General features: G+C 42.9%; 1 protein-coding gene across 1 annotated transcript; it reads right to left on the bottom strand.

The window, feature by feature from the left end:
* Nucleotides 1-850: 850 nt before the first annotated feature.
* Nucleotides 851-24,432, bottom strand: SLC25A43 (solute carrier family 25 member 43). Its single transcript, XM_050964534.1, has 5 exons — nucleotides 24,045-24,432; nucleotides 20,356-20,597; nucleotides 19,177-19,349; nucleotides 2,774-2,908; nucleotides 851-2,021 (listed from the first exon to the last, which is right to left on the bottom strand). Exons 1-5 carry the CDS (start codon nucleotides 24,314-24,316, stop codon nucleotides 1,818-1,820), a joined length of 1,026 nt encoding a protein of 341 aa, XP_050820491.1. The 5' UTR covers nucleotides 24,317-24,432; the 3' UTR covers nucleotides 851-1,817.
* Between the last annotated feature and the right edge of the window lie 1,205 nt (nucleotides 24,433-25,637).

The raw sequence follows: 25,637 nt of genomic DNA, 5'->3' as shown, positions 1-25,637 counted from the left end.
CAGCATTGTTAAGTGTTCTGCTCTCAAGGGCTTTATTCCTTACATCTACGATTGAATTTAACCACCACCTTCTACCCATTGCTTCTTTACAATCAGGGCCGGTTCTAGCCATTTCGCTGCCCCAAGCATGGCGGCACGCCGCGGGGGGCGCTCTGCCGCTTGCCGGTCCCGCGGCTCCAGTGGATGGTCCTCTGGTCCCGCGGCTCCGGTGGATCTCCCGCAGACGTGCCTGCGGATGCTGCACCGGAGCCGTGGGACCAGCGGACCCTCCGCAGGCACGCCTGCGGGAGATCCACCAGAGCCGCCTGCCGCTCTCCCGGCAACTGGCAGAGCACCCCCTGCAGCATGCCACCCCAAGCACACACTTGGCGTGCTGCGGCCTGGAGCCGGTCCTGTTTACAATTCCCCAGGTGAGCAAAGGTTTATTTCTCTGTCGGAGCATAGCTCAGTGCCACTGGCTACCTTTGCCTCACAGAGCCTGAGCGATATACATTGCAATAAGGGCACCTGGAATCAGGGATGCTGTGCCAGATGCAACTGGGTGTCACAATGCTGGATAGAGAAATTTTATACTTTCCCTGGAAGAATCAGGATCCCAGCAACCATTTTTTACTGATCAGAGGGCTGGCCCCTGATTGACACTTATCTGAGCTGGGAATAAACTAGTCCTCATGCTGTAGCATTCCATAGTGTTTTATATCTCTGAGGTCTCCTCCTCAGAAAAGCATGACAATACATTGGCTTACAGGTCACAGCAGGTAAAGGGAACCACCCTTGTTTGTGTCTGTAAAGAGATGGTGAGGTTAAATACTGAATAGTAGCGTTCTAAGCTTGGACCATAAAACTGTCATTTCTGAAAATTAATTTAATATAAAATACACCTTTAAAAATATTGACAAACATATAAGGGTGTTAACAGTAAATTATCTAACGTGTTTGGTATCTGTATTTTTCACACAGTAGTAGGTAGAGTTAGTCATAACAAAATGAACACAGAATATAAACAGTCTTGTTTTTCCCGCAAAGCAGAAATAATTTAGATACTTGCAGAAATATACTAGGGTGGGGAAAGATATCTCAGCTTGCATTTAGGACTGTTAGATCATTTCAGTGCTGTTTCACATATTACTATTCTTTCTCGGCAAAAGTATCTCTGCAGCACATTTTCATCTTTCTTTGCAACTGGGGACACAGAAAATTATTCAGTTCTCAAATAAGTTTTACAAAAGCTGAAAACAAGAATTAGGAGGACAACAATGTGAAGAATGTGGGGACAAATATTGCATATCCAGAATGCCAAGTCTATATTGTATCAGTAACAGACAGATTTCAGTAGAAATGCGTACACAGTATACCGTATATTTTAGTCTATTTTTAACCATATCTCTATTCTGAATGCTATGTGTTCAGTGCTTTCAAGTGTTACAGATCTTTTTAAACTTCCCTAATATTTTTAAATAAATCATAATTCATGATCATGGCTCATATCACTTATTCTCTGCAAGTGGTTTTAGCATTAAAAAGCTATTCAGCACTGAAAAATCCCCAGATGAGTAGATTTCAAGTTCCAGTACTGTAGTAGTTTCAAAATGTATGTCTTTCAGATAAGCTTGAATTGATTGTATCAATTCACTACATGAGTTACAAGGTTTATTCATGTTTGACATGGGGGTTTCAATCCCAGGAAAGGCCATACAGTAAACTGAGGTGTTGCTACCTCTAGTGCAATGCGTCTTCCTTTTTGCTATGTTTTCTTCAGGTTGTGGAGTTGGCTGAGAATGACTGCGACATATATTTGTTCAATGGACTTTCCAATGTCAATTTTCAAGAGTTGGCTTTGGTGGCTCAAAATTTCCTCTTCGGAGAAACTTTAATTCTTGCAACTCTTGTGGTTGTAAACTCTGGTCCACTCCGGGAATTAGCTTGTAGCTTAAGGGAGATTCAATATAACCATTTCTGTAGAGACAGACCCGCTTGCAGAACTCAAAGGTGCTAAACATAACACCATAGTATGGGACAATCTGGGGGGGGGAAAAAAAAGATTGAAATCAGTTATTAATTCAGAGTCACTATCAATATTCTCTATGCAGTTACAAAGCTAGGATTTATAGGACTTCATTGTTGATTTGGCCTCATGAGGCCAACTGAGAATTTGACCCTAAATTAGTTGTGTCATTCTACAGGTATCAGACTGAGTTAAGACTTGGTTTCTTATATGCACAACCCAATTATAGCACATTATTGTGAGGAAATGGGCTTGTGCTGAACTTTAAAACACCACAATGTTTAAAACAGTTAAGATTTGTTTGAATAGGAAACTGGGGATGTATTTTGTATGCGGCAGAAATGTGTCCTCGCTTTTGCCCCAAGCAGAGTCAATGAAGCTATGCTGACTTACAATAGGTGAAATTCTGGATCCTTTTGTTTAGCCATTTTCCCTGCTCTCTCTCTATTTCCCAAGTGTGTTTGAATAAACTTCCATCAAAAGGCTCTCCCACTTCCTCGAATACTTTTGATGAGGATGGTGTCATATGAAAGTCAGCAACTTGCAGATGGCCATTAAGTCCAAAGTAATATAGCTCAAACAGCTATATTGTAACCCGAGTACGGGCAAACCTCTACCGTTGCTGTCACAAACTGTCTAATCAACACGCTGTTCATAAGGCGAGGAGAAATGGGACATCATGTGTGTTACAGTCCCAACCACCAATTAGTTGGTCATGTGTCTCAGATCGTATTTAAATACAGACTGAAGAATGGAGGAAATCCGCACCTTGAGCAGATTGGCTGTGAGTCCACACCAGAGTCCGAGCACGCCCTTGGTCTTTACAGTTTGCCTAAAACAGTCAACCATGCCAGTAAAATGGACATCAACCCCTCCATAATGGGGAAGGCAAGGACTCTGAGCCTGTTCAAACAAAAATCACAACAGGTTAATTATTTTTAATTGAGTCTATTTGTTTGGTTAATTCCTTCACTTCTATAGGTGTTCAACACTTAAATGCTGAAGCAGGAGGCCTGTGTCTATTTACCATGCTTTAGCCAATTATATTTCAAAGAATTAACAGTTCTGCCTGAGGTCTTACTGAAAGGCAACCAGTTGTGTGTGTGTAGGGGGGGGATATTTGAAATGTAGAGTATAGGAGAAGTCTACTATTAATTCCATACTGCACTGTACATAGCGTCACTTTAACACATCTAAGTCACCCCCAAACACAGTAAGATTTAAATCAGCAAAATGCAAAGGCACATGATATTATGTCATAATCTACCAGACCAGTGTGCACCTAGTTCACAGGGAACAAAAGTGCAATGGGTCATTCTGAGCAGCAAAATCCTTTCACCATTAATCTCTCACTGTGTTAGAACAGTTAGGATGGCCTAATCTTCAGTAAACCGATCCTCATCCATCTGTATGGACACAGATGGAAGTCTACTTTGCATGTGCAAATCAGGGATCTGTTCATACCTATGACAAGACAGACTCTTTTCCAGACAAGTGATTCAGGCATGTGATTGCACATGCCTGTCTGATCACTGAAGATCAGTAATTTTATATTAGTGGCAGTGATCTTATATTAGTGGGAGTTTAACTGTTAATTTATTGGTGAATATTAATATAATTCTCTTACATTTCCACAGTGATCTGTAACAGCAAGTGGTGTTATACTCCTCCTTAGTTTGGCTAAAACACCCACAGCTTCCTCAAGGTGATAAGCCTGTAACAACCTTCTCTATCAAACTGACAACTGCCCATGATTTCTAGATGCATCTGCTCTAGAATGTCAATCGTTTGGCAGCCCTGGTTTAGCTGGTAAAAAATGGAAACATACTGAAGACTAAAATAATTCTTGCTGTAAGTGGGTGTGGCTGAATTGGTTTTAACAGAGTTGTGTCCCCTAATGCCATAGGTGAATTTCATCCGAATGGTTTAGAAGACAGAAAAAATACTCAACATATTTTTATCCGTAATATACCCCTTTTCCTACCAGATGGTGGTGGTGGTGGGTGTGGGGGGATTAAACTCTGGTCTCCTAGAACTCACGTGTGTTCTAACCATTAGGCTAAAAGTTATCAGGTGGACGGGGGCAGCAGCAGCTCCTCTCTGGACGTTTTGTGTGGAGCGAGGCAGGTGCCTAACTCATTCCCACAGGAATGCCTTAGGTGTCTAAACCAGGTGACTCCAGGCAGCTGATTCCCATTAGTGGCTAGCTGCCTAAGTCTGGGGTGCAGGGAGGCACCTGTCTCTATGACAGGGACAGGGTTGAGCACCTCCCTCCCCTCGTTGTTGATATCTTCCTTGGCTCGCTTCGCTGGCTCCCTGCCTAGTGCACTGGCTTTTGTGGGTCTCATTCTAAGGCTCCAGTCTCCCCCCATTCATTGTACAGGAGCACAGGCACCTAACTTGGCTTTGGGGAATCACAGTTGTGATCCTGTGATTTTCTGGGCACCTAAAAAGTTAGGCACTGTGACACTCAGCATTGTAATGCCTAAACCCCTTTGTGGATCTGGGCCCAGATTTCTTAGGTCAAAGCACAATCAGTGCATGGAAACTGGGTGGGATTTTTGAAAGCACCCAAGAGAGTTAGGAGCACAAGTCATTCAGGCACTTCTGAAAATCCCACCCCAGTCACTAAAAACCCGGGATGGATTTGACACATGCTTCTGCTTTCCAAAGTGACAGGGATACTTTGAAACAGATTCCAAAAGCCCTGGAAACTGTGGACAAGTAGTGGAAAAGGGACAACTAGTTAAAATACTTGAGGAAGATGACAATGCTGCTAAACATATGCATCCTTTCCTTTCTTTCCTTCCCACTGTGCAGAGGAGGACTTGCAAGAATTAAGTGCATTAGTTCAGCTTAATCACTTCAGCCATTATGTACACTGCAAAGGCACATATCAAAGGGTGGCACTTGTGTGTATGATATGAATGTAGAGTGTGATGTACTTCAGATTTAAATAAGATTTGGTAAGCAGCAAAACTACTCTGGCGAATGTTAAAGAATGGTATGACTCAAAGAACCAGATTTCTAATTTGCCTACAGACTCTGATCTCTAAAGTGATTTATTGAGAGATTATTTATAGTAACATTCACCATTGTAAAAACCATTATCAAGATTTTTAACTGTGGTGCACAGTTCATACTCCCACCTTTCTGCTTATCAGAGCCATAAAAACAGTTCTTCAAGCCCTTCGCCACAGTACTTGAGAACCAAAAGAATCTCAAAGGAAGTGTCAGCCTAAAAACAATGACACAACTTAAATCAAAGTTATCTTATCCAGTAGTTCAAGTTAAAAAAAATTAGGTTTTGAAAAAGGATTTTACAAAGCTAGAAAATATTATTAAAGAAAATTTCAGTTAACACTATTTTTAATGAATCTGTGAACTCAGGAGTTGTAGCCCATGACTGGAGAATTGCAAATACAGTACCTGCTTTTAAGAAAGGAAAAGAAAGTGATCCGGGCAACTACTGGGCCATTAGTTTGACTTCACTGTGGGCAAGGTCTTAGAACAAATTTTGAAAGAGAAAGTAATTAAGGACAGAGGTAAAGAGTTCCTCAGTGACCACTCTTAGGACCAATCTTATTTAAAATTTTCATTAATGTCCTTGGCACAAAAAGTGGGGGTATGCTAATAAAATCTGCAGCTGACAAAAAGCTGGGAGGTATTGTCAATACGCATGAGGACTGGAATATCATACAAGAAGATTTGGATGATGTTGAAAACTGTAGTAATAGAAATGGGATGATGGTGCAAAGTTCAAGGTCATGCATTTAGGGACTAATAACAAGATCTTTTGCTATAAGCTGGGGACACAGTTGGAAGTAGCAGGAAGAGAAGACAGATATGGGTGGATTGGCTGATCACAGGATGACTCTGAGCCATCAGTGTGATGTGGCCATGAAAAAGGCTAATGCGATCCTAGGATGCATCAGGGGAGGTATTTCCAGTAGAGATAAGGAAGTGTTACTACAATTATACAAGGCCCTGGTGAGACCTCATCTGGAATATTGTGTGCAATTCTGGTCTTCCATGTTTAAGAAAAGATGAATTCAAACTGGAACAGGTGCAGAGAAGGGCTATTAGGATAATCACAGGAATGGAGAACCTGCCTTACAAGAGGAGACTTAAGGAGCTTGGCTTGTTTAGCCTAATAAAATGAAGGATGAGGGGAGCTATGATCACTCCTCTCCCTCCTTAAATCAGAGGGATAAACAACAGGGAGGGAGAGGAGTTATTTAAGTTAAGGGCCAATAGTGGCACAAGAACAAATAGATATAAACTGGCCAATAGTAAGGTTAGGCTTGAAATTAGACAAAGGTTTCTAACCATCAGAGGAGTTAAATTCTGGAACAGCCTTCCAAAGGGAACAGGAGGGGCAAACAAACCTAACCTGGTTGAAGCCTGAGCATGACAAGTTTATGGTATGGTGAGACTGGGCCATATGCCATTGTTGCCACTGGCAACTGCTATTAGCAAATATCTCCAATGGCTGGAGACATGACACTAGATGGGGAGGGCTCTCAGTTACTACAGAGAACTCTTTCCCAGATGTCTGGCTGGTGGGTCTCACCCACATGCTTAGGGTCTAACTGATCAGCATATTTGGGGGTCGAGGAGGAATTTTCTCCCAGATCAGGTTGACAGAGACCCTGAGGTGGTTTTTTTTTTTTTTTTTTTTGCCTTCCTCTGCATCATGGGTCACTTGCTGGGTTGAACTAGTGTAAATGGTGGATTCTCTGTAACTTGAAGTTTTTAAATCAGGGTCTGAGGACTTCAGTAACTTAGCCACAGGTTATGGGTCTATTACAGGAGTGGGTGGTGAGATTCTGTGGACGGCGATGTGAAAGAGGTCAGACTAGATGACCAGGATAGTCTCTTCGGCCTGAAAGTCTACGAACTTAAATGAAAATTTTGGTTTGGTTATCAGATGATGCTGGAGGATTTACACATCCCTGCAATACTGTAATCCCTACAATTGCACTACAGCAGGAGAGCTAAAAGTGAAACTAACTGAACAGCTCAGACTAGTTTCACTGGCCAAGCTCTGCAGAAACCTAACCTGGTTTATAGAACGGGGAGAAGTGGTTAATTACTTATTCAAAAGAGCACACGACCAGAGTATACTTTTTATGGGCAGCATAACACTTCACAAAGCAACTTTTACTCGTGTCTTTTGATAGAGCTTGGGTCTTTAGGTTGCTGAACTGATACCCATTTGGAACAGACCAAAGGAGCAAGGCCTTCCTACTAGCAGAATCGACAGCCAATTGCAACCGGGCATCATAATCACCAACGAGGACCAGATCATCGAAGTGGATGTCACAGTGCCCTTCAAGAACAGGACCCCAGCCTACCTGTCCCATGGTAACCCTTCGCTCTCAAAATGTCGGTAGAGAAATATGCCCCACTGGCTGATACCTTGAGAGCTAAGGGTTACCAGGTACAGACAGACGTGCTGATTATAGGAGCCCTGGGCACATGGGACCCCAGTAACAAGCGAGTGTTGCAGGAATGTGGAATTGGTCAATGCTACACTCAGCTGATGCAGCAACACATGGTGTTGGATGCCATCAGGAGGTCAAGGAACATCTACACAGGACATGTCACTGGACATCAGCAACACCAGGAGGGATGAGCTGGTGTACCGATGAGAAGTGCAGTGGGGAAAGTAACTGAAATACTTTCTGTGACATGTCATTCCATACTCATTTATGAAAATATGCTTATGATATAAATAGGACATAACTAAGATATACTTTATGCAAGATGGCTCATGTGAGATATCATTGGAAAGGCTAGGATTTACTGAATGAAATTATCCAGTTTGTATGCCTGTATCATTTCTGTATCTGAAATTAGGAATATGGACTATGTATCTGTATTTCAATTATGCTACTTTGGGTGATGCCTACTGTGAACACTTCAGGTTCAACAATGGAAAAGCCAGACAGCATGGATGGCCCATAAGCAAAGACAATGGACTGTGAAAAGCTTGGCCTTCCTGTGAACTCTCCATTATTGCCACCGACTCATGGATGCTACAGAGTCAGGTGGTCTTATTCACCTGATACGAAAACATTACCTGGGACTTCTTGTAACTTTCCACTGTGAGGGAGGGCGATGGGGTTAAGTTTGGGAAACAAACTAATCCCGCCTTATGTAAATCCTGTTTAAGGGTGGGGAGGAAGGCAAACAGGACTCCTCCTCTCCCTGGCCTGTTTGTCCAAGAAGAAAGACTGCAAAAGGGAAGGCAAGGGGAGAGTCCAGACTGAGGCAGGGGTCCAGTTTGAAAAGGAATAGAACTGGAACTCTGAACCACAGAAGCTTTGCAAACTGCCCGCAAGACTATCTAGGGTGACAAATACTATTTGTAACTAATTTCTTTAGCGAAACCAGCTTAGCTTGTGTGTTTGATTTCATTTGCTTAGTGATCAGCTTTGTTCTGTTTGTTACCCTTTTACCACTTAACATCTGCCCTTTACAGTTAATAAAATTTGTTTTATTATTAAACCCAGTTTCTGTAATTTTTAACTGGGGGAGGAAGGGGAGGAGAGAAGAGAGGGGCAAGAAGTGTGCGCACCTCTCTCCACACTGAGGGAGGGGGAAAATTTCATAATATATCTTCTGGTCTGCACTCCAAAGGAGGTGGACATCTGAGCGCTGGAGCAAGTCCCTTAAGAGGTGTGTGTGTGTGTGTGTGTGTGTGTGTGTGTGTGTGTGTGTGTGTGTGTGTGTGTGTGTGTGTGTGTGTGTGTGTGTGTGTAAGTGTAAAGGGGGCCCACGCTGGCAGAACAAGAACTCAGCGGCAGCTCAGCACATCAGGTGGCTTCGCAAAGGGTCCAACTTGTCACACTTTCGTCATGGATTGTATTTTCCAAATGGACAACCTACCATACAGTCTCAATTACTGAGGGACAATCTTCACTCACTGATATATTTTGCTTTCCACAACCAACTCTGCACAACTTTTCCTGAGTGAGGTACCCAAGTATTCAGATTCTAAATATCTAAACTGTATCATTAAACTTATTCACCTAAATCTGGGTTACTGCTGATTATATACTATATGTATCTTATGACTTTAAAAACAAACTGTATTTGTGGATAATCTAAGCACTATACCCAGATGTCTAGACACAACTTCTGTACTATATAATTTTTTTAACATTAGCTTTAATGATTTTTTTAAAATCTATTCTACTTTATATGTTCCTTATGCTGCTGTGAAAGAAGAGGTATTGTATGGAAGGGGCTGTGCTGATGATAAAGAAAGAAATTCAAGTTGCTAATCTGCATTCCTTAGGTTTGTGATGGATACAGTGGGTACTTTCAGTGTTAAATCTATTAGTCAGTAGAACCAGTCTTGCATTTATCTCCCAAGTACAAAAACAATCTTTTAGTCTTCATTCTTTGAATCACTCACTCACCACAGCGCGCACTCAACTCAGACTACCCTAAATTTGATAGTCTAAGACGAGGAGACCACAGGATTTATTTTTAAAAGGTGAAGTAACATGGCAAAATTCTTCCCCAACAGAGTACAGTAATGTGCTGTTTGCAGATCCTACAAACACCATCCCACCTGTGGCCTGTAATGCCAGGCTAAGGTCAAAACCATATGATGCGACTTTAGGGCGTGATCTTGCAGACCTTACAAGACAAAATGCTTAATTATTTCTCTGTTCCCCCAGCCTGGCGTTCCTCATCCCCTGGGAACACGACCTGCGGTTCACACACTGATTTCAATGGGAATTCTGCTTAAGGATAGCAGGAGCGGCACCAGACTTTCTGGCGCCCTAGGCAGAATTCGGGGGGCGGCATTTTGTGCGCTCCCCACGGGGCGTGTGGGAGCTTCCGATTCCGCTCCTGTCGCACTGCTGAAGGACCTTCCGCCGAAATGCAGCAGGCGACAGTGGCAGTCATTGAGCTGCTCAATAGCCTGCCGCTGTTTTCCGCAGCACATCGGCACAAGGTCCTTCTTCGGCAGTGCGACGAGAGTGGAACCGGAAGCTCCCGTGCACTCCATGGGGAGCGCACAAAATGCCGCCCCCCAAATCCTGGCACCCTAGGCGACCGACTAATGGAAGCGCCAGCCCTGAAGGATAGACAGATTGAGACTTTCAAGAGTAAATCATGTTATCACGAGGGACAAGGATGAGACCGTTTAGACCAGATTATCTCACAAGGTGGCAGGGCCTCTGATTTTTGTGCCTGCAGTTTTGCAGGCAAACAACTGCACACAATTTTGCACCAGACATTTAGGACATGTAGATTTCCACGTAGCTGAGTTGCTGGTGTTATCAGATATTTAAGTGACATACACTGCATCTATGAATTTTTATACCCACAAACTACAGGCACAAGATGGAGGCCATCTTGAAAATATGGCCCTAAATACAGGCTCTTCTTCCTTTCCTAGGGAATAAAATGTATGATAGTATGAAACTCTGTTCTGGAGGTACTTTACCTTCTAGGGGTGTGGTATGAATGACCCAGGAAGGGTGAAAGATCAATTAACAATATATTCCTGTAATAATGGGGATTTAGGATTTTGATCACTAAATATAGTAATCTCTCTTATTGATACAAACGTATACACCTTCAAAAGATCACCACTAAAAAAAAAAAAACAAAAAAAACCTCAGCAGTGAAGGAAAGCAACTTATGATAAAGCTCAGCAGTTCATTTCACCTAATCCGGAATCTAAAATAAGAACAGTGAAGTCTTTTAAGGCTGGGTTAATAGGGACACTTGCAGCAGCAAGATGTAATCATAGTTGAAAGGAAACGGATGGCCAAATCCTGCAGTCCCCACTCAGGCAATACTCCCGCCAAAGTCAATGGAAATTTTCATTCAATGCGGACTAAATGATTTGAGCCTGAAAGAATATTTTGTTACCCAGAGATGGCAAGCAATTTCAAAATGCAAATAAAGAACCAGTACTAAGAACATGTGAACAATTTTACACAGCAGGGACCAAATTACAACCTACAATATTGCAGAGAGATTAACCATGGACCAGAATATACAGTAAACCCACACAGGGCATTCAGACATGTGGAAAGATAATCTGCTGTGAGGTAACAGCAGTCAATTGTCTCCAGAGCAATAGATGAGAACAGCTGACCTTCAGCTACCTGCACTCTAGGAACACTTTGTCCTCTTCTCCCTAGGTAGAGGAAAAAAAACCCTGATTTGTGGTCAAACTCTGCCTCTCTTGCTGAAATCACCAGGGCAGCTCCAGTGAGCAAAGCAAGCAGAATTTGGCCTCTAGCATGGCATTAAATAGGTTAGGATGAGGGCTTTTGTATTCTGTGGCTTCTGCCTTTGCCATGGAATGCACCTCTTGCTGCTGAGCCTAAGTGTTCATTAAAAAGAGAGTTTGCGTTTGTTTTTATGCTCATGATTATGAAGATACCCTTGAAATGAGGACAGAGGCCTTGCCTATAGAGTCAGTGCAATCCCCTTGTATAAACACTCATTTTGGTTTTGGAGTGCCTTATATTTATTTAGCTCAAAGTGGTAAGAAACGGACACAAGCTAAAGCATTGTTTGCATGCAAAAGTTGCACTGGTTTATTAAAACTGGTGCAAAACCCCGTGCAGACAATCTTGGGCCCAAATCCTGCAAACATGCATGGTTAGCTTCACCTATGGTGACTTGTCCCATTGGTTTCAGTTTAGCTACTCTCTGTATGCAAAAGTAAGTATTTGCATAAGTCTTGACAGGACTGGGGCATTATTTTGGTTTCAGAGGGGCAGGGGCCTATTGCAGTTTAGTTTATGGTCATTAGCAACAGACTGAAGCTAAAGTGAAAGAGAAGGTTTAAACCAATAGAAGAGAGTGCCCATACAGCCTTTTGCACAGTTATCAGTTTAAAATTACACATTAAATTATAGCAGTGCAACTCTGTGTATAGATAAACCCTTAACCGTCTCTCTTGGTTAAATTCCAGCACAGGTAAATACATTCCATTCATTCTGTCTCCTGCAGTTTCAGTCAGATACAATAAGTTTAATTTCCTTTCCCAAAAAACTATGGAGCAGTGCTGCTGAATGACAAACAAACAGCTGCCTCAGTACACCTCAGAGATGGCTGCATTTCACTGTTGGGTAAGCAAGACCTATAGATACCTCCCCTTCCACAAAGAGATGTTTATTTAGCTTAATTCGCTAAGCAGTTTGAGATCCTTATTACTCCTAGCATCCTGCCTCCTTGGAGAAAAGAGGTTATAGAAAAGCAAAGTAGTAGTATTATTACCAACTAGATCAGGACTATTAAATCTGTTCAGTTCCAGGGAAGGCTTCACAGGGCTGAGGAAGGGTCAGCAATGACCAGTCCTACTGCTAATTATTTTTATTGCCTTTTCATGCAAGGGAAAAAAAACAAACAAAAAAAAACCAACCCTCAAATCAACAACAAAACCTACTGTACTACAAAATGTTAACACCACAGTTTTATGAGGACAACCATATGGATAGCCCGTCTCCTGGCGTCTCTCCTCTGCTTTGTGGTTTCTGAGAAAAATGCCTCAAGTGGTTGGGCCAGAGAAAAGCCAACTAGAGCTTTGGCAGAGGAAAGTCTCACATTTCACTGAGGCAAGAATTGTGCCCCAACTGGCCAACGGTGCTCCAGGGATTATAGTTCCTAAGGCAATAGGGCTCATGTATCTTGCTCTTTAACAACTTCAGAGACTGAGCTGTATCAAGTATGTTAATTGCCAAATAAATAAAAAGTTGCCATGGCCAGTCTCTGGAAGCGATTGCAAAGAAAAAACCCATAGAAAACAAATGGATTCTGATGACCCATTTGGCAACACTCCCCTCAGGCTAATCATGAGTTCATGTCTCATTCCAGGACTTGGGCTCATGTCTAATGCTAACACTACAGTACCATGAGGAGAGAGGGAGTTTGGGATGGTGAAAGGAATCAGAAGTTAGAAAATACAAGTTAGTTGATTAGTCCCATTGCTTTGCAAACGTACAAGTGTAGGGAAGAAGAGAAATGCTGCATTGATGGAGGTATTGTCTTTCTCATGAAATAAAACGACAAATATGTTCCTGATGCACTGAAATCATCTGATCTACACTCAGGGTGAGTGTGGCCTTTTAAGCACAGATCCTTTCTGCCTGTCCGGAAATGACAGGTAATGTTGGAAGATCTCAAGGCACTTTTGAATCTCTCTCTTCATCTATGCAGAAGCAGAACACCACACTTTGATGCCAATTAAAAAAAAATATATAAACAGATTAATCCACCCAAATCTGCATAGTTTATACAAGTAAATAGTTGTGGGGTTGAATTAACAGGACAAATAGAGACACAGTCCCTTTCACAATAAAACCCAGAGTATTAAAAATGTATTGTGTACTAATAATGGATACCCATTATACAAAGAATCTATGTTTTTTAAAAATAATTATTGCTCCTTATTATCTACACTGTAATATACCACTCTACTCATTCAAATAGTTTCATCTTTAAAAGGTTCCAAGGCACCAGCACATAAGGAGTTAAATAATAAACAGCTTTTGTGCAAAAGGTCCTAAAGCACGTATGCTTTTTAGATGTCATGTGAACCACATGACCCAGAAGTTTTTTAAATAAATTGGCTCATGACTTAAATAACTTTCATATTCCCAGCTGGCAGGAAAACCAAATCTTGTAAATAGCAGGGATGCTATAGTACAAGTGCACTCAGAGACTGGCCTTAAAGCACTGGGAAACAACCCACTGCCTAAGCGCTCTCTGTACAACAATTACTCACACTTAGGTGGTGTTGGAATGTAACTATCTGACAAACCCTCATTTCAATGGCTCACATGGAAAATGCTTTTTATAATAAAAGATTATTGGATTCCATTTCCTTGTCCAGGCTTTGCTTATAACCCAGCTCTAAGAGTTGTGTTAGGCTGACATTTAGCACACAAGACCCTAACTAGGGAGCTATTTTAACAACAACAACAACAACATTATATGTAAGCTCTTTATTGACTTCAGATTGATTGTGTGCTCCCTGGGCTCTAAATTGGGTTTAATGAGTGGTCAGCCATTCCTATAATGCAGTATGGCCCTTACTAAAGGTTTCAAAATCTGCTTCTGCAAATTCACAGTAGTTAATCACTTTTTTATTAATAAAAAATTACATTTGCATAGCACCTATTATCTCAAAGGATCCCAAAGCACTTTACAAACTGATACAGGGCACTGGAACAATTTGTATAGTGGGTGTGCTGAGAGCCATTGATTCAAACTGTAAACTCTGTATATGATGGAAACCACTTCAAACCAGGGGGTGCTGCCACATCCAATCACCCCTAGTTCCAGCACCTACGAACGGATATATAAACTACACCCAATATTAATGCAATTCCCCACTGAAAAGCAGCCACTTCCAGGGTGAGGTGTGACAACAGCCCACAGCAACCCTGCACAACTGTTCAGGACGGGAAGTGAAGAACATCATATCCATTTGTTTTTGATTGCTCCAAAAAGGACAGTTACAGTCCACTGAATACATAACCTGGTGTTAAAATGGTATGGATGCATCTTCACATGATGCACTCCAACACGCTATATTCCTGTGAGCGTTTTCTTCATAACACATGGAATGGTGTGCAATCAATGGCAAATATATACCCACTGAATCCTGTAATAGCTGTAAGGAGCTGAACTCTGTTAGCCTTAGTCTACACTAGAGAAGGTTTGCTGGTCCAGCTATATCAGCAAACCCTCCTATCTGGCTGAAGATAACAGCAGAAAGAGATCATCTAGAATTCACTTTAATGAAGGGGCAAGGTCCTCTGGCATTAGCTATTCATCTGGGAAATTGGATGTTGGTTTAAACAACAACTCCTCAATATCTTTCATGCTACTGATGGAAGATGAGAGTACCAGTAATTGGCAGTTTTTATTTGGGTTTGAATTAGCTTAGAACTGTTAAGAGAGTCCTAAGGAAGCAATTAAAAAAACCTCAACAGTCCTTCTCCTCCCCCACATTTGTTTTTAAATATTTGCAAACAAACATTGCATCATTGTGCTCGTGCATGACATCCTAATAAAGGACATTAATTATAAATTGACTACAAATAAAAATGAAACTGATTAGACTATTTTCATTATTCAAACTGAGTGAAATGCAAAAAGTAAGTGAAAAAAGAAAAATAAAATTTTGAGGATTAATATCTATGCTGTTACATGTAACATACAAATGTATTTAATATATATAATTTTTAACCTAAAGTGACCCCTATAATATCAATGGAACACAAATCAGTTATGCAAAATTTCATTAAAATTTAACGTGAACATTTTAATGAGGTTTTCAGCAAATTCTTGGATTCAAACAAAGATTTCACAGTACATGTTAAAAATGTCAACTCAACATCGCCTATGTTTTTCTTCTAAACTTTGAATAAAAAAGTAATCCAGCTATTTCCTTTTTCAGTCATTAGGTTTGTATCCTGCCTTCTAATACCCTGTGCACTATGATGGGCTATGAAAAAGGGCATCTCATATTGGAGGAAAGGCTCTAGTCTTAAGTAAATTATTGCTTAGGTGAAAGAGAACCTATGTCTTCTAAAAGTTGATAACACAGGAAGCATTACTGAGAAATTCCCCTCTGACTAACCCCATCCTCTAGATTCACAATATAAGCCATATGTTCCATGCCAAAACATGCATACTGTACCTCTCAATTCTCTATCATGCCATTCAGGAGCAAAATGAAAAAAGGATAAAATTAGGATAATCACAATAGAGAGAGAGGGCTCACACATTCAAAATGACTAATTAGAATTAGTTTTTAATTTAAAAAAAATAAAGCATTCGACTATATTTAACATCAAATATAGCAATTTTTTTTAAAAATGCTAAACATGGTAACTATAACACTGAAGGTAAAGTGGGGAACGCGAGAGCCATTGTTACAGGAACAAGTTTGACAGAGTAAATCACCACCAGAATATAAAATAATGGAGAGTCCAATCCAGTTCTATTGAAGTCTGTGACAAAACTCCTGCTGACATCAGTGAGGCTGTAGATATGTAACATTGGAAAGGATGGATCAAGGTGAGTGTGATAAATGTTATTAGTACTTAGTTCTTACATAGTGGTATGTCTCTTCAAAGCACTGTGCATACAACTCCTAACTGAGGAAATAAGTATTAGTCAGACATGGAAATAGATGGAGTTCAAGTAATTTGCCCAAGGCTGTTTAGTAAACAGGGGCGGCTCCAGGCCCCAGCACGCCAAGCGCGTGCTTGGAGTGGCATGCCGCGGGGGGCGCTCTGCCGGTCGCCGGGAGGGCGGCAGGCGGCTCCGGTGGACCTCCTGCAGGCATGCCTGTGGAGGGTCCGCTGTTCCCGCAGCTCCGGTGGACCTCCCACAGGCGTCCCTGCAGGAGGTCCACCAAAGCTGAGGGACCAGTGAACTCTCCACAGGCATGCCTGCGGGAGGTCCACTGGAGCTGCCAGCCGCCCTCCCGGCGACTGGCAGAGCGCCCGCCGTTGCATGCCGCCCTGCGTGGGGCGGCGAAATGTCTAGAGCCGCCCCTGCTAGTAAATCAGTTACAGAGCTGGGATTAAAACTCAAGTGTTCCTCAATCCCAGTCCTATCCTCACTTTCTTGGATCAGTGCTGCAGTTCCAGACCACTGCTATATTAGTGGGGTCTAGGTTTTCTTCCTGATGGCTGTCCACTTCCCTCTCTCAGGGGGATCTGAGAGAGCCTTGAGATTCCCCAATTGCCCCTGCCCAACACCAATATTGAGCCACTGGACCTCCTTCTGCAGAAAGACTGGTGAGACTCCTTTGGCAGCCTGCTAATTTCATTTCTTAAGTCTTCCCTAGAGCTCTCAGCTCCTCTTCACCCAGCAAGAGTCCAGGTCTGTGAAATGAACCAGAGTTTCCCATGTGCCACTGTGGAGCACTCATGGTAGCCTACTGGGGTAGCTAAACATTTCAGTACATTACATGTTTCTTTTCCCCAGTGAATAGGCTCACCAGATGGAAACAGATCAGACGAGACAGTTGGGACAGAATCATGGTTACGAAAGGTATTGGCGCCTCCCCCGATTTGCTTCAGGCCCTCAGCAGGTGAGATCAGTGTGGAACTGATCGCCCACAAGGCTGAGCAACATGCTTATGTTAACTTTTAGAAACAACTTCATAGACCGCTTCAACCCAGATTCAGCCAGTCCCCAGTGTCAGCCAGGCTTTATACTTGGCAGTTTGAGCAAGTTCAACCACTCCTGCTTAAAATAACAAATCAGGATTGATTGAATTTTTATGTATCCTCCTGCCTTCCCCACAGCTTCTTAGTAAAGTATTACGGGGAGCTGGGGGTCTTTAAGCTCAAAAAAGCACCTTAAGACTGTAAGGCACTTGACAAGTATATAAATTGCAGCAAAGTTCAAAACAAATCACTGTAGACAGAGAAGATACTTATATTTTTGATCAATTTCTTCTTTTCGGTCATTTCTTTCTCTCTCTCTCTTTTTTTTTTAAATACATTTATTTGCTGGAAGTGTAGGACAGTTCTCTACAGAGATAGGGCTAGGGTGACCAGACAGCAAATGTGAAAAATCGGGACAGGAGGTGGTGGTGGGGGGTAAATAGGAGCCTATATAAGAAAAAGACCCCCAAATCGGGACTGTCCTTATAAAAATCGGGACATCTGGTCACCCTAGATTAGGCAATAAACCCAGAGTTTCTGTACATTCTATACAGAAGTACCCAACAGAGAGCAGCTGGCATTTATCTATAAAAAACTGGTGATACAGCACAACCTAGTGGCTGAAAAGAAAATAATTTTTTTGCTTCCCCAACTGTACTGCTTCAGAGGAGCAAGCTATTAATTGTCCTTTTAAACACAAGACCAGAAGTCTATGAATTTTCCTTCTCACTAGCTATGAAAACTTAATGCACAAATTATTGGTGCACTGAAACGTAGGTGTTTATGGCTAATGAGAAATGCATGAGAATATGACCTGGTCCCTGCCTAATTCTCTATAGACTGTGCTAGCTATAAACGTATGTGGAATGTATATAGGAAATCCAACACAGGGAACAATACAAGCAACTCAAGTGGTGAAACAAGCCAACCGTTTCACATGAGTATGGGGGGTTCGGGGGTGGGGGAAGAGTAAAGCTCTGGATTCAGGACAGAATGGTAGGGAAAACTCAGATTTCACACTATTTTGGGGAACTGTGTTACAACTGTCCTAAAAACAATAAAGGAATTTAAATCCCAGTTTGAAGGGGGAACTAGTTTTCCTTATTAAACTATTTGGCAGAAGCATGAGTTTAGTAGATCTGAGGAGAGAACCAAAAGGAAGGGCTATTCCAACTACTGAACGATCATCATACTAGTCCCAAAGTTTGTGCTCATATAGGGTATTAGACACAGGGTGCATCTACACTGCAAAAAAACCCTGCAGCAGCGACTCTCAGAGCCCAGGTTAACAGACTTGTCTAATGCAGCCTGCACTACGGGGCTAAAAGTAGTTACAGAGCTGGGCTCCAGTCCAACCAGGGAATGTCTACAATGCTATTTTTAGCCCCATAGCACAAGCTGGAGTCAGCTGATGTAGGCTCTGAGACTTGGCACTGTGGGTCTTTTTTACAATGTACAAGTACCCTGGGAGCCTTAGAACTAAGCCCCATGTTTACTTGTTGAACAGAGAAGCTGTGAACACTTCCACTTCAACAGGCCTGAACCCTGACTCAAAGGGGCCTCCCCAGGTAGTCTCCATCCCTTGTATTTGACTTCCATCCTTAGACTGCCAATAAGGCTGCCAGTTATGATGGGAGCATTTATGATTGGACACCTGCACACCAAGAGCAGGATATCAGCTCATTTGACACTGGCCAAGCAGCCACCAGATGATGACATGTCTTTGCTACTCTGATGATGGTGATGAAGTTTTAATGAAAATAAGAGAATATCAAGAAATATTGTTGATCTCATGATACCACTTAAATTGGTTTTAACAAAACCTAAGCCAAAAATTCTCAGCCTTTAATGCCAGGAATAATTAAACCCCTCTAAGGATTCACTCTTGGTAAAAAAGAATCACAATCAACTGGCTAATGCCTAGCCTCAAACTCCTGAAACTAACACTGACAATATGACCACCACCAAAATGGTAACAATAACGATGCTCCGTACCTGCATTTTCCTCTTTACGGTCTCAAAGGGGAAGGAGAGTGTCTGTGCTACCCCAGCTGCCAGGCAGCCATTTATGAAGTTCTGAAGAGGAGAGAAATGAAAGCTGGGCTCATGCCATATTTTATTCAGATTGATGTAAACAAAGAACGAGCCAACAGAAAACGGGATAGCACCTATAAAGCAAACCAGACAGAAAAGATTCATGTAAGCACACAACACAGTATAATCAGAACTACATGCTTCCTCCTAGGCTTGTCTAAATGCCAGAGACTGTAAGCCAGTTTAAACCCTGCTTTGCTCACTTAGATCAGACTTAAATATCTAAAAACCTTTACTTGTTAGATATTCACTTATCTTGCTTATTTAAAGCTCAGGTTTTAGGGTCCAAATATGGCATTAGGTATTTACGTTTACAACGGGGCTTGTCTATTGTGTTGGTGTCTCTTACGGTTCTGGCCTCATGAAAGGTCAATCTTTTGTTCCACTCCTCACACAACTGGGTTGCACTTTAGCCCAAATTGCTGAGTGACATTCTTCTCTCTTGCCTGGCATACGATTTCTGTTTTCCGCTGTCACTAATTTTAAGTTTTGCTTGTAAGCTGTTAGTGCTCATTGTTTTTTGTCAGAATCAATTTATGTAACCAGTTACAGTATCTTAAAATGTGGTATTCTGCAAAGCTAGAGTAGAGAGAGAGTCAATAAATATTTTACAAAATAAATACAAATGCCACACCTGCCTCAAGTAATGAGGAATGCCACTGCTTTGACTCCCCTTTCAGGAGTACCATATTACACCCACAGTGCACTGTGGGTACACATCATTTCTCTTAAGTTAAGTGAAGGAGGAATAGGCTGCCTCTAAATGCAACCAGGTAATCTAGAAAAGGTAGGCAAGTGTATCTTCTCACATTCTCTTAGCCACACCCATTAAAGATAAAACTGGCAGCACTTGCTCATAGAGACAACTCAGCTACAGCAGAAATAATCAACTTGTGACGCAAGTTGTGAGCTATAGTGCTTTATAGATCCAGATGTCCTCTACAGAGTCATTTTACTACTTGCACATTTAAAATGAACTGGGAAAACTTACAGGTGTGTCACACTGATGTTTCAATACATAATGTAAAGCTTAAAACAAACCAACAAAAACACTCCCACTCTTTCCCATTACTAGCTTACCTAATACAGTCAGTGAAACACCGCGATAAAGTGCAGGGAATCCTTCTTGATGATAAATTGTGTAAAAAGCATGAAGAATCCCTTTGTAAGATGGCTCCAACCGGTTCTGCACTATGAGTCGCGTTTTTACCACATCGGTAGGGTAAGTCACTATTGTTGCAACCGTGCCAGCCAAGCTTCCGGCCGTGATGGCACTCCACTGGGAAATGTGGCCCAAGTCATCCATAAAGAGCACGACAAACCTAGAAGAGACAGATAAAAGAGGAACTGTTAATTAGGACTCAATAAAAATCAGGCATAAAAATCAAGATAGTTCTTGACGTAACTGTTCTCCTGCCCATCAGCTTATTTGATAAACAATACTTAGAATTTCAATGATGCATTTCATCCAAGGGTCTCAAAGCACATTACAAATCCTGAGCAAGCCTCAAAACCTCCATGAAGCAGGTAACAATTGTAAACAGGGGGTAAACATAGCACAGAGGTCAGAATGACTTGCTCTAAGGTCACAAAGTAATTCAGTGACTGACTAACCACTAGCCAATACCCTCTCCATTTTCTTGGATACGAAGCACCAGCTCAAGGAAAACTATGAAAACTATTAAGGGATGTCACATTGTAGTAGTTCAAAGGACCACTGGTTTGCTTTTCAAAAGAATTTTGGTTTAAACACAGGTCAGTAAATGAGAACCCTAATGAGCAGCAGTACCTCAGACCCTCCTAGTCGCTGCCAGTGGCACATAATACTCTAGTCTCCTGTGGGCTGTAATACTGCGGTTTAATTTTGGTGGTTGGGTTTAGTGTGCAGGTGCTGTTTAGTGGCCTGTGATATCCTGGAGGTCAGACTAAATAATCTGGTGATCCCTTCTGGCCTTAAATCCTAGGACTCTGTATTCACATCTACCAAGATGAATTACTGCAACTCAAAACACTACTGCACAGACTAAATATGCTAAAGGAGTTGACTGACTCACTGTTTCAGTTATCAACAGGAGATCTGAGATGTGACTACTTCTCTCTACCAGTGTTTCCAATATACTGGCTACTCCAGTAGAAGTTATAGAAAAAATATGTAGAAATCTTCGTTACAATCCTGAGAGCAGCAGAACATTCCTTGTTTCATTGTCTCAGGGTTAGAAGGGCTTCTCTTCTCATGGGGAAGACTCACACTCAGGAACTATATTGTGTCACGGATTAAGTCTAGGTTTGAGTTTGCTATTAAAACATCAACATTGGCATGTTTTGTATCTTTCCCCAACTCACTGATAGTGTCCTGGAGTCTTCAAGGGTAGTCTGTGATTCTGGCATTTGTGATTCAGAGGACAGACTAAGGACTTACTCCAGTTCACACAGTACTCAAGTCAAATTAGAAATGAGCATGATGGATATCATGCAAGCAGCAGGAAATGAGCAAAGGAGAAGTCAGTGGGGAGTCAGAGCCTAGGGAGCAGCTCAGAAGGGCAGGGTGTGTGTGTGTGTGTGTGTGTGTGTGCGCGCATGCGTGCGATGAAATTCCATCCTTTCCCATCAAGCCACCGTTCCCTGGCTCAAAACAGTCAATAACTTTCTAGCTAGACCATGTCCTTTTTGGAGGTTTGCATTATCATTAACTAAATATTATTAGTGTTTCCCTCTGTCTGCTGTTGTGTCTGTGCATGGTATTCCCCTCCTAGGAACCTCACAAATAAACCACAAGCAGCATAATGCATTAGAGTGGGAGCGTGCGAGTAATTGTAGATGTTTTTGCCTAGCAGCTCCTCTCCACCCCTAGCAATTGACAAGGATCTGCTGGGCAAATGAGAAGAGAAAGAATACTGTCCATCCTCTCCTCTGAGCAGCTTACTAACCCAGTGAATAGTGGGCGCATTGTTTCAAGTAACATTCAGTCAGTCCATCTAAGATTCACAGAATTGTTTCAAAGCAGGAGGACCAAATAAAGCTGCTTGAGTCGAAATCTTGGTGCTCCATCAACCCATCTTCATCATGAACTGCACACCCAGAGCAATGATGATTCACTCACTGCCGGCTGAAGGACAAGCCCATTACAAACAGTGGATGGCGTCAGCGTGGGTCGAGTCCCCTGCGGCATGCCTGATTGGACAGCAGGAAAGTGAGCCCACTCTTTTTCCTTCCCCTCCCATCCAGTTTGGGAACTGGAATAACCTCATCCTCCCATGCATACAGAAGTATCAAGCATACATCCAGCACCCAGCTGACCTCAATAAACCAACTGGCAAAAAAACAAGACTGCAAACTGCCTGACAGAAAAGGAAATCCTAATAAATCATGCATTTCTGCTGAGTAACGTTTACAGAACTACTTCATATTAGCAAACACTCCTCTCTCTCTGCAGCATTATTTCCTTTAGTGGTGGTTTCTTATTAAAAAAGGGTGTTTTAACATATAATGTTGTACAGTAGTTGTAAAGACTCTGTGCATAAAGATTACAGATCACCATTAAGCTAGCATTACAGCTATAAAAATGAAGGATCTTAGTTACAAGTCCGGTAAAATTAAAAAGATTGTTCTTATTCATTTTTGTATATTGGCTCATTTAATACAGATTTGTGAAAAACTAAAACTAAAACAACTAACAGTGCTTAAGGAACAGATGCTAGCTGCAACCTACTGTGACTTTAATTAAAAAAAAAAAAATCCCAGTAAATCACATACTGAATGTAACATTTACAGGATTGTCAAACTGTGATAATTTAAAAGATAGACGACTTTGTACCTGTTTATATGGGAACACTAAAAGCTACTGCAGTAATTGAAACATCATAATTGAGAGAGCAAGATTATCACAAGAAGAAGAAACTTTGAACTTCCTTAAAGGGACACAGTCAACTTGAAATCTAGCCAATTAAAAACAAAAGTTAAAAAAAAACAGCCTATGGTTTGTTTTGTTTTACAATCATAATTTCCCCTTCAAAAAAAATGTGTATCCTTTCCCTGCTGCTGTACTAGAGACAATCACAAACAGGGGAAATGGACTACAACATTGAGGCCTAGAGTGGGAGTATATGGGGAACAGAGAAACTGACAACACACTAAGCACTGTCCAACCAAGTAAACTGAAATAAATAAATAAAATAAAGTGAAGCCACATCTTTTTTCCTAATCTCTTTCAATTACAGAAAAATTAGGTGTTACTGGGTGCACTTAGCCACAAGAGAGGACATATTTTCAAGCAGAAATGAGAGTTTTAACATGAGGGGTCTCTGATGTTAATCTAAAAGGACAAAATCTCCTTTCCAAATGAGATCTGGCAGGTCAGCACATGTTAAACTGTAGAAAAGCGCAAGGAAACAGGTTTCATATTAAGTCAAACTGCTGATTTGGGAGACGTGAGGTTTCTTTTCGCAAATACTCATGATCAAATTCATCGTAAAGGGTGGGCCGGTCGGGATGGGTAAATTCCCCGATGATTTAAATCTGGATCTCAACTCGGTCAGCAGAGTAAACATGGCATGAGGTTCCAGTCCTCAGCCTCCGGAATGGTTACCGTGAGCCCTAACAGGGCAACCGTCTGCTTCCTGTACCCTGGGAAACCCCTTTGCGGTAGCAGAGCAGATCCTGGCAGCGCCCACAGCCCCCCACCCGCTGGGGCAGCCCGGCACTGCCCACCCCAATGGCCCCGAAGCGCCCTGGCGGCAGGCGGGCCGCGGCGGGCAGCGCCCCGCGCTTACCTGCGGTAGGAGGCGAGCTGCAGGGCGCTGCAGGGGAAGAGGCGCAGGCAGGCGGTCAGGTTCCCCTTCCACAGCGCCCCGATGCCCTCGGCCTGGCAGACGCTGCGGCCCGCCTGCCAGAGCCCCCGCCAGCGCGGGGAGGTGCCCACCTGGGCCAGGACGGTGAGCAGCTCCAGCGGGGCGGTCAGGCTGAGGCTCAGCACCCCGGCCAGCCCGGCGCAGCCCAGCCGCTGGCAGCCGGTCACCCGGCCGTCCCGCTTCCAGGTGGCCATGGCCCCCCGCGGGCTGCCCCTACCGCCTGCCCGGCTGCATGGTGCCCAGGCCGGGCAGCTGCGGGCTCCCTCCGCCTCCTCCAGGGACGGGCAACCAGAGCTGCGCACGGCGGCCGCGGATCTGTGCGGGCCCCGCGAGGCGGCGCCCCACTAGCGGGCGGGGCCGTCCCGACACCGGAGTGGGCAGGCCCGGAGCTGGCAGCCGCCTCGTCCCGCCCCCCAGCGCTTCCATTGTTCCCGAGGGGCCCCGAGGCTGCTGCCCGCAGCAGGCAGGGAGCCCCGGCGGGCCTGGGTAACGCGGGAGCTAGGACGGGACAAGCCAGTGGAGATTTAGAGTTTGAGGCCAGGCTTAGGGGAGACTTTTAGCTGGTGTCTGAACTCACCCAACCGTCTGCTCAAATCCAGCCTACTGGCTCCATTATTAATGGGACTTCATGCGGGGTCTGTATTCTGTGCTGTATCCAGCCTGGCAATACGCCTCCCTCCGATAAGGATCTAGTTTGCAGCCAGGGTAGGAGGCGATGCTGGCCAGGCCGGATGGAGGGGGAGGATGCAGTGGTACCCGGCCTGCAGAAGGAAGACGGTAGTTCTAGCAAAGCTATTCTTAGCTCCACTGCCTTTACTTTTAGCAGAAACATCTCTTCTTCAGTGGTCTTTGTAGGACACAGCCGGGGGGGGCGGGCTCCACTGCTATGATCTTTGCTATGAATATATCATTACTTCTCATCCCAGTTGAGGTGTCCCCTCTCCTGCTCTGGTTTTGGCTCTGGGGTTTCCCTGATCCTGCAGCTTTATGAGGTTTGCCTCTATCTGATCAATAGATCACTGCTTTGGATCTCTCCTACACCTTAGCATAGTGATTTCCTGCCATTGCTTCATTCTGTCTCTTTAGGCTTATTTCTTGTCATTGGGTTTATTTTGCATGGGATAGCAGGGAGTATAGAAGCAGGCATGGCCATTGCTGTGACTGTGATAGGAAGCACAGATGAAACTGAGTTTCCATCACCATTTAATCCCTAGATTAGTTCCTTTAAAAAAAATGTCCTTGTCCTTTATCTGATGAGTCAGGGACACAGGAGTTTGTTATATAAATCAGATTATTCTGAATCTAGAAAATCTGCCACTGTATAAAAATCATTTGCATAAGATGTGGAAAATTGTATTTAGGGACAGATTCAGGCTAACTGAGGACTTGATTGCTCCAGACAACACGGCCCCAAATTTGTCCACGTACTTCCAGAAGTGGGGTTGGAACACTGGGCTGGATCAGCCTATCCACTCAATCTGCCCATAGTCTGCTATTGCTTGTATTTAATGTTAG

This window comes from Gopherus flavomarginatus, chromosome 8 (genome assembly GCF_025201925.1).
Source record: "Gopherus flavomarginatus isolate rGopFla2 chromosome 8, rGopFla2.mat.asm, whole genome shotgun sequence".
Classification (NCBI taxonomy): domain Eukaryota; kingdom Metazoa; phylum Chordata; order Testudines; family Testudinidae; genus Gopherus; species Gopherus flavomarginatus.
The sequence above is the reverse complement of the archived record's forward strand: the minus strand, read 5'-3'. Positions and strand labels throughout refer to the sequence as shown.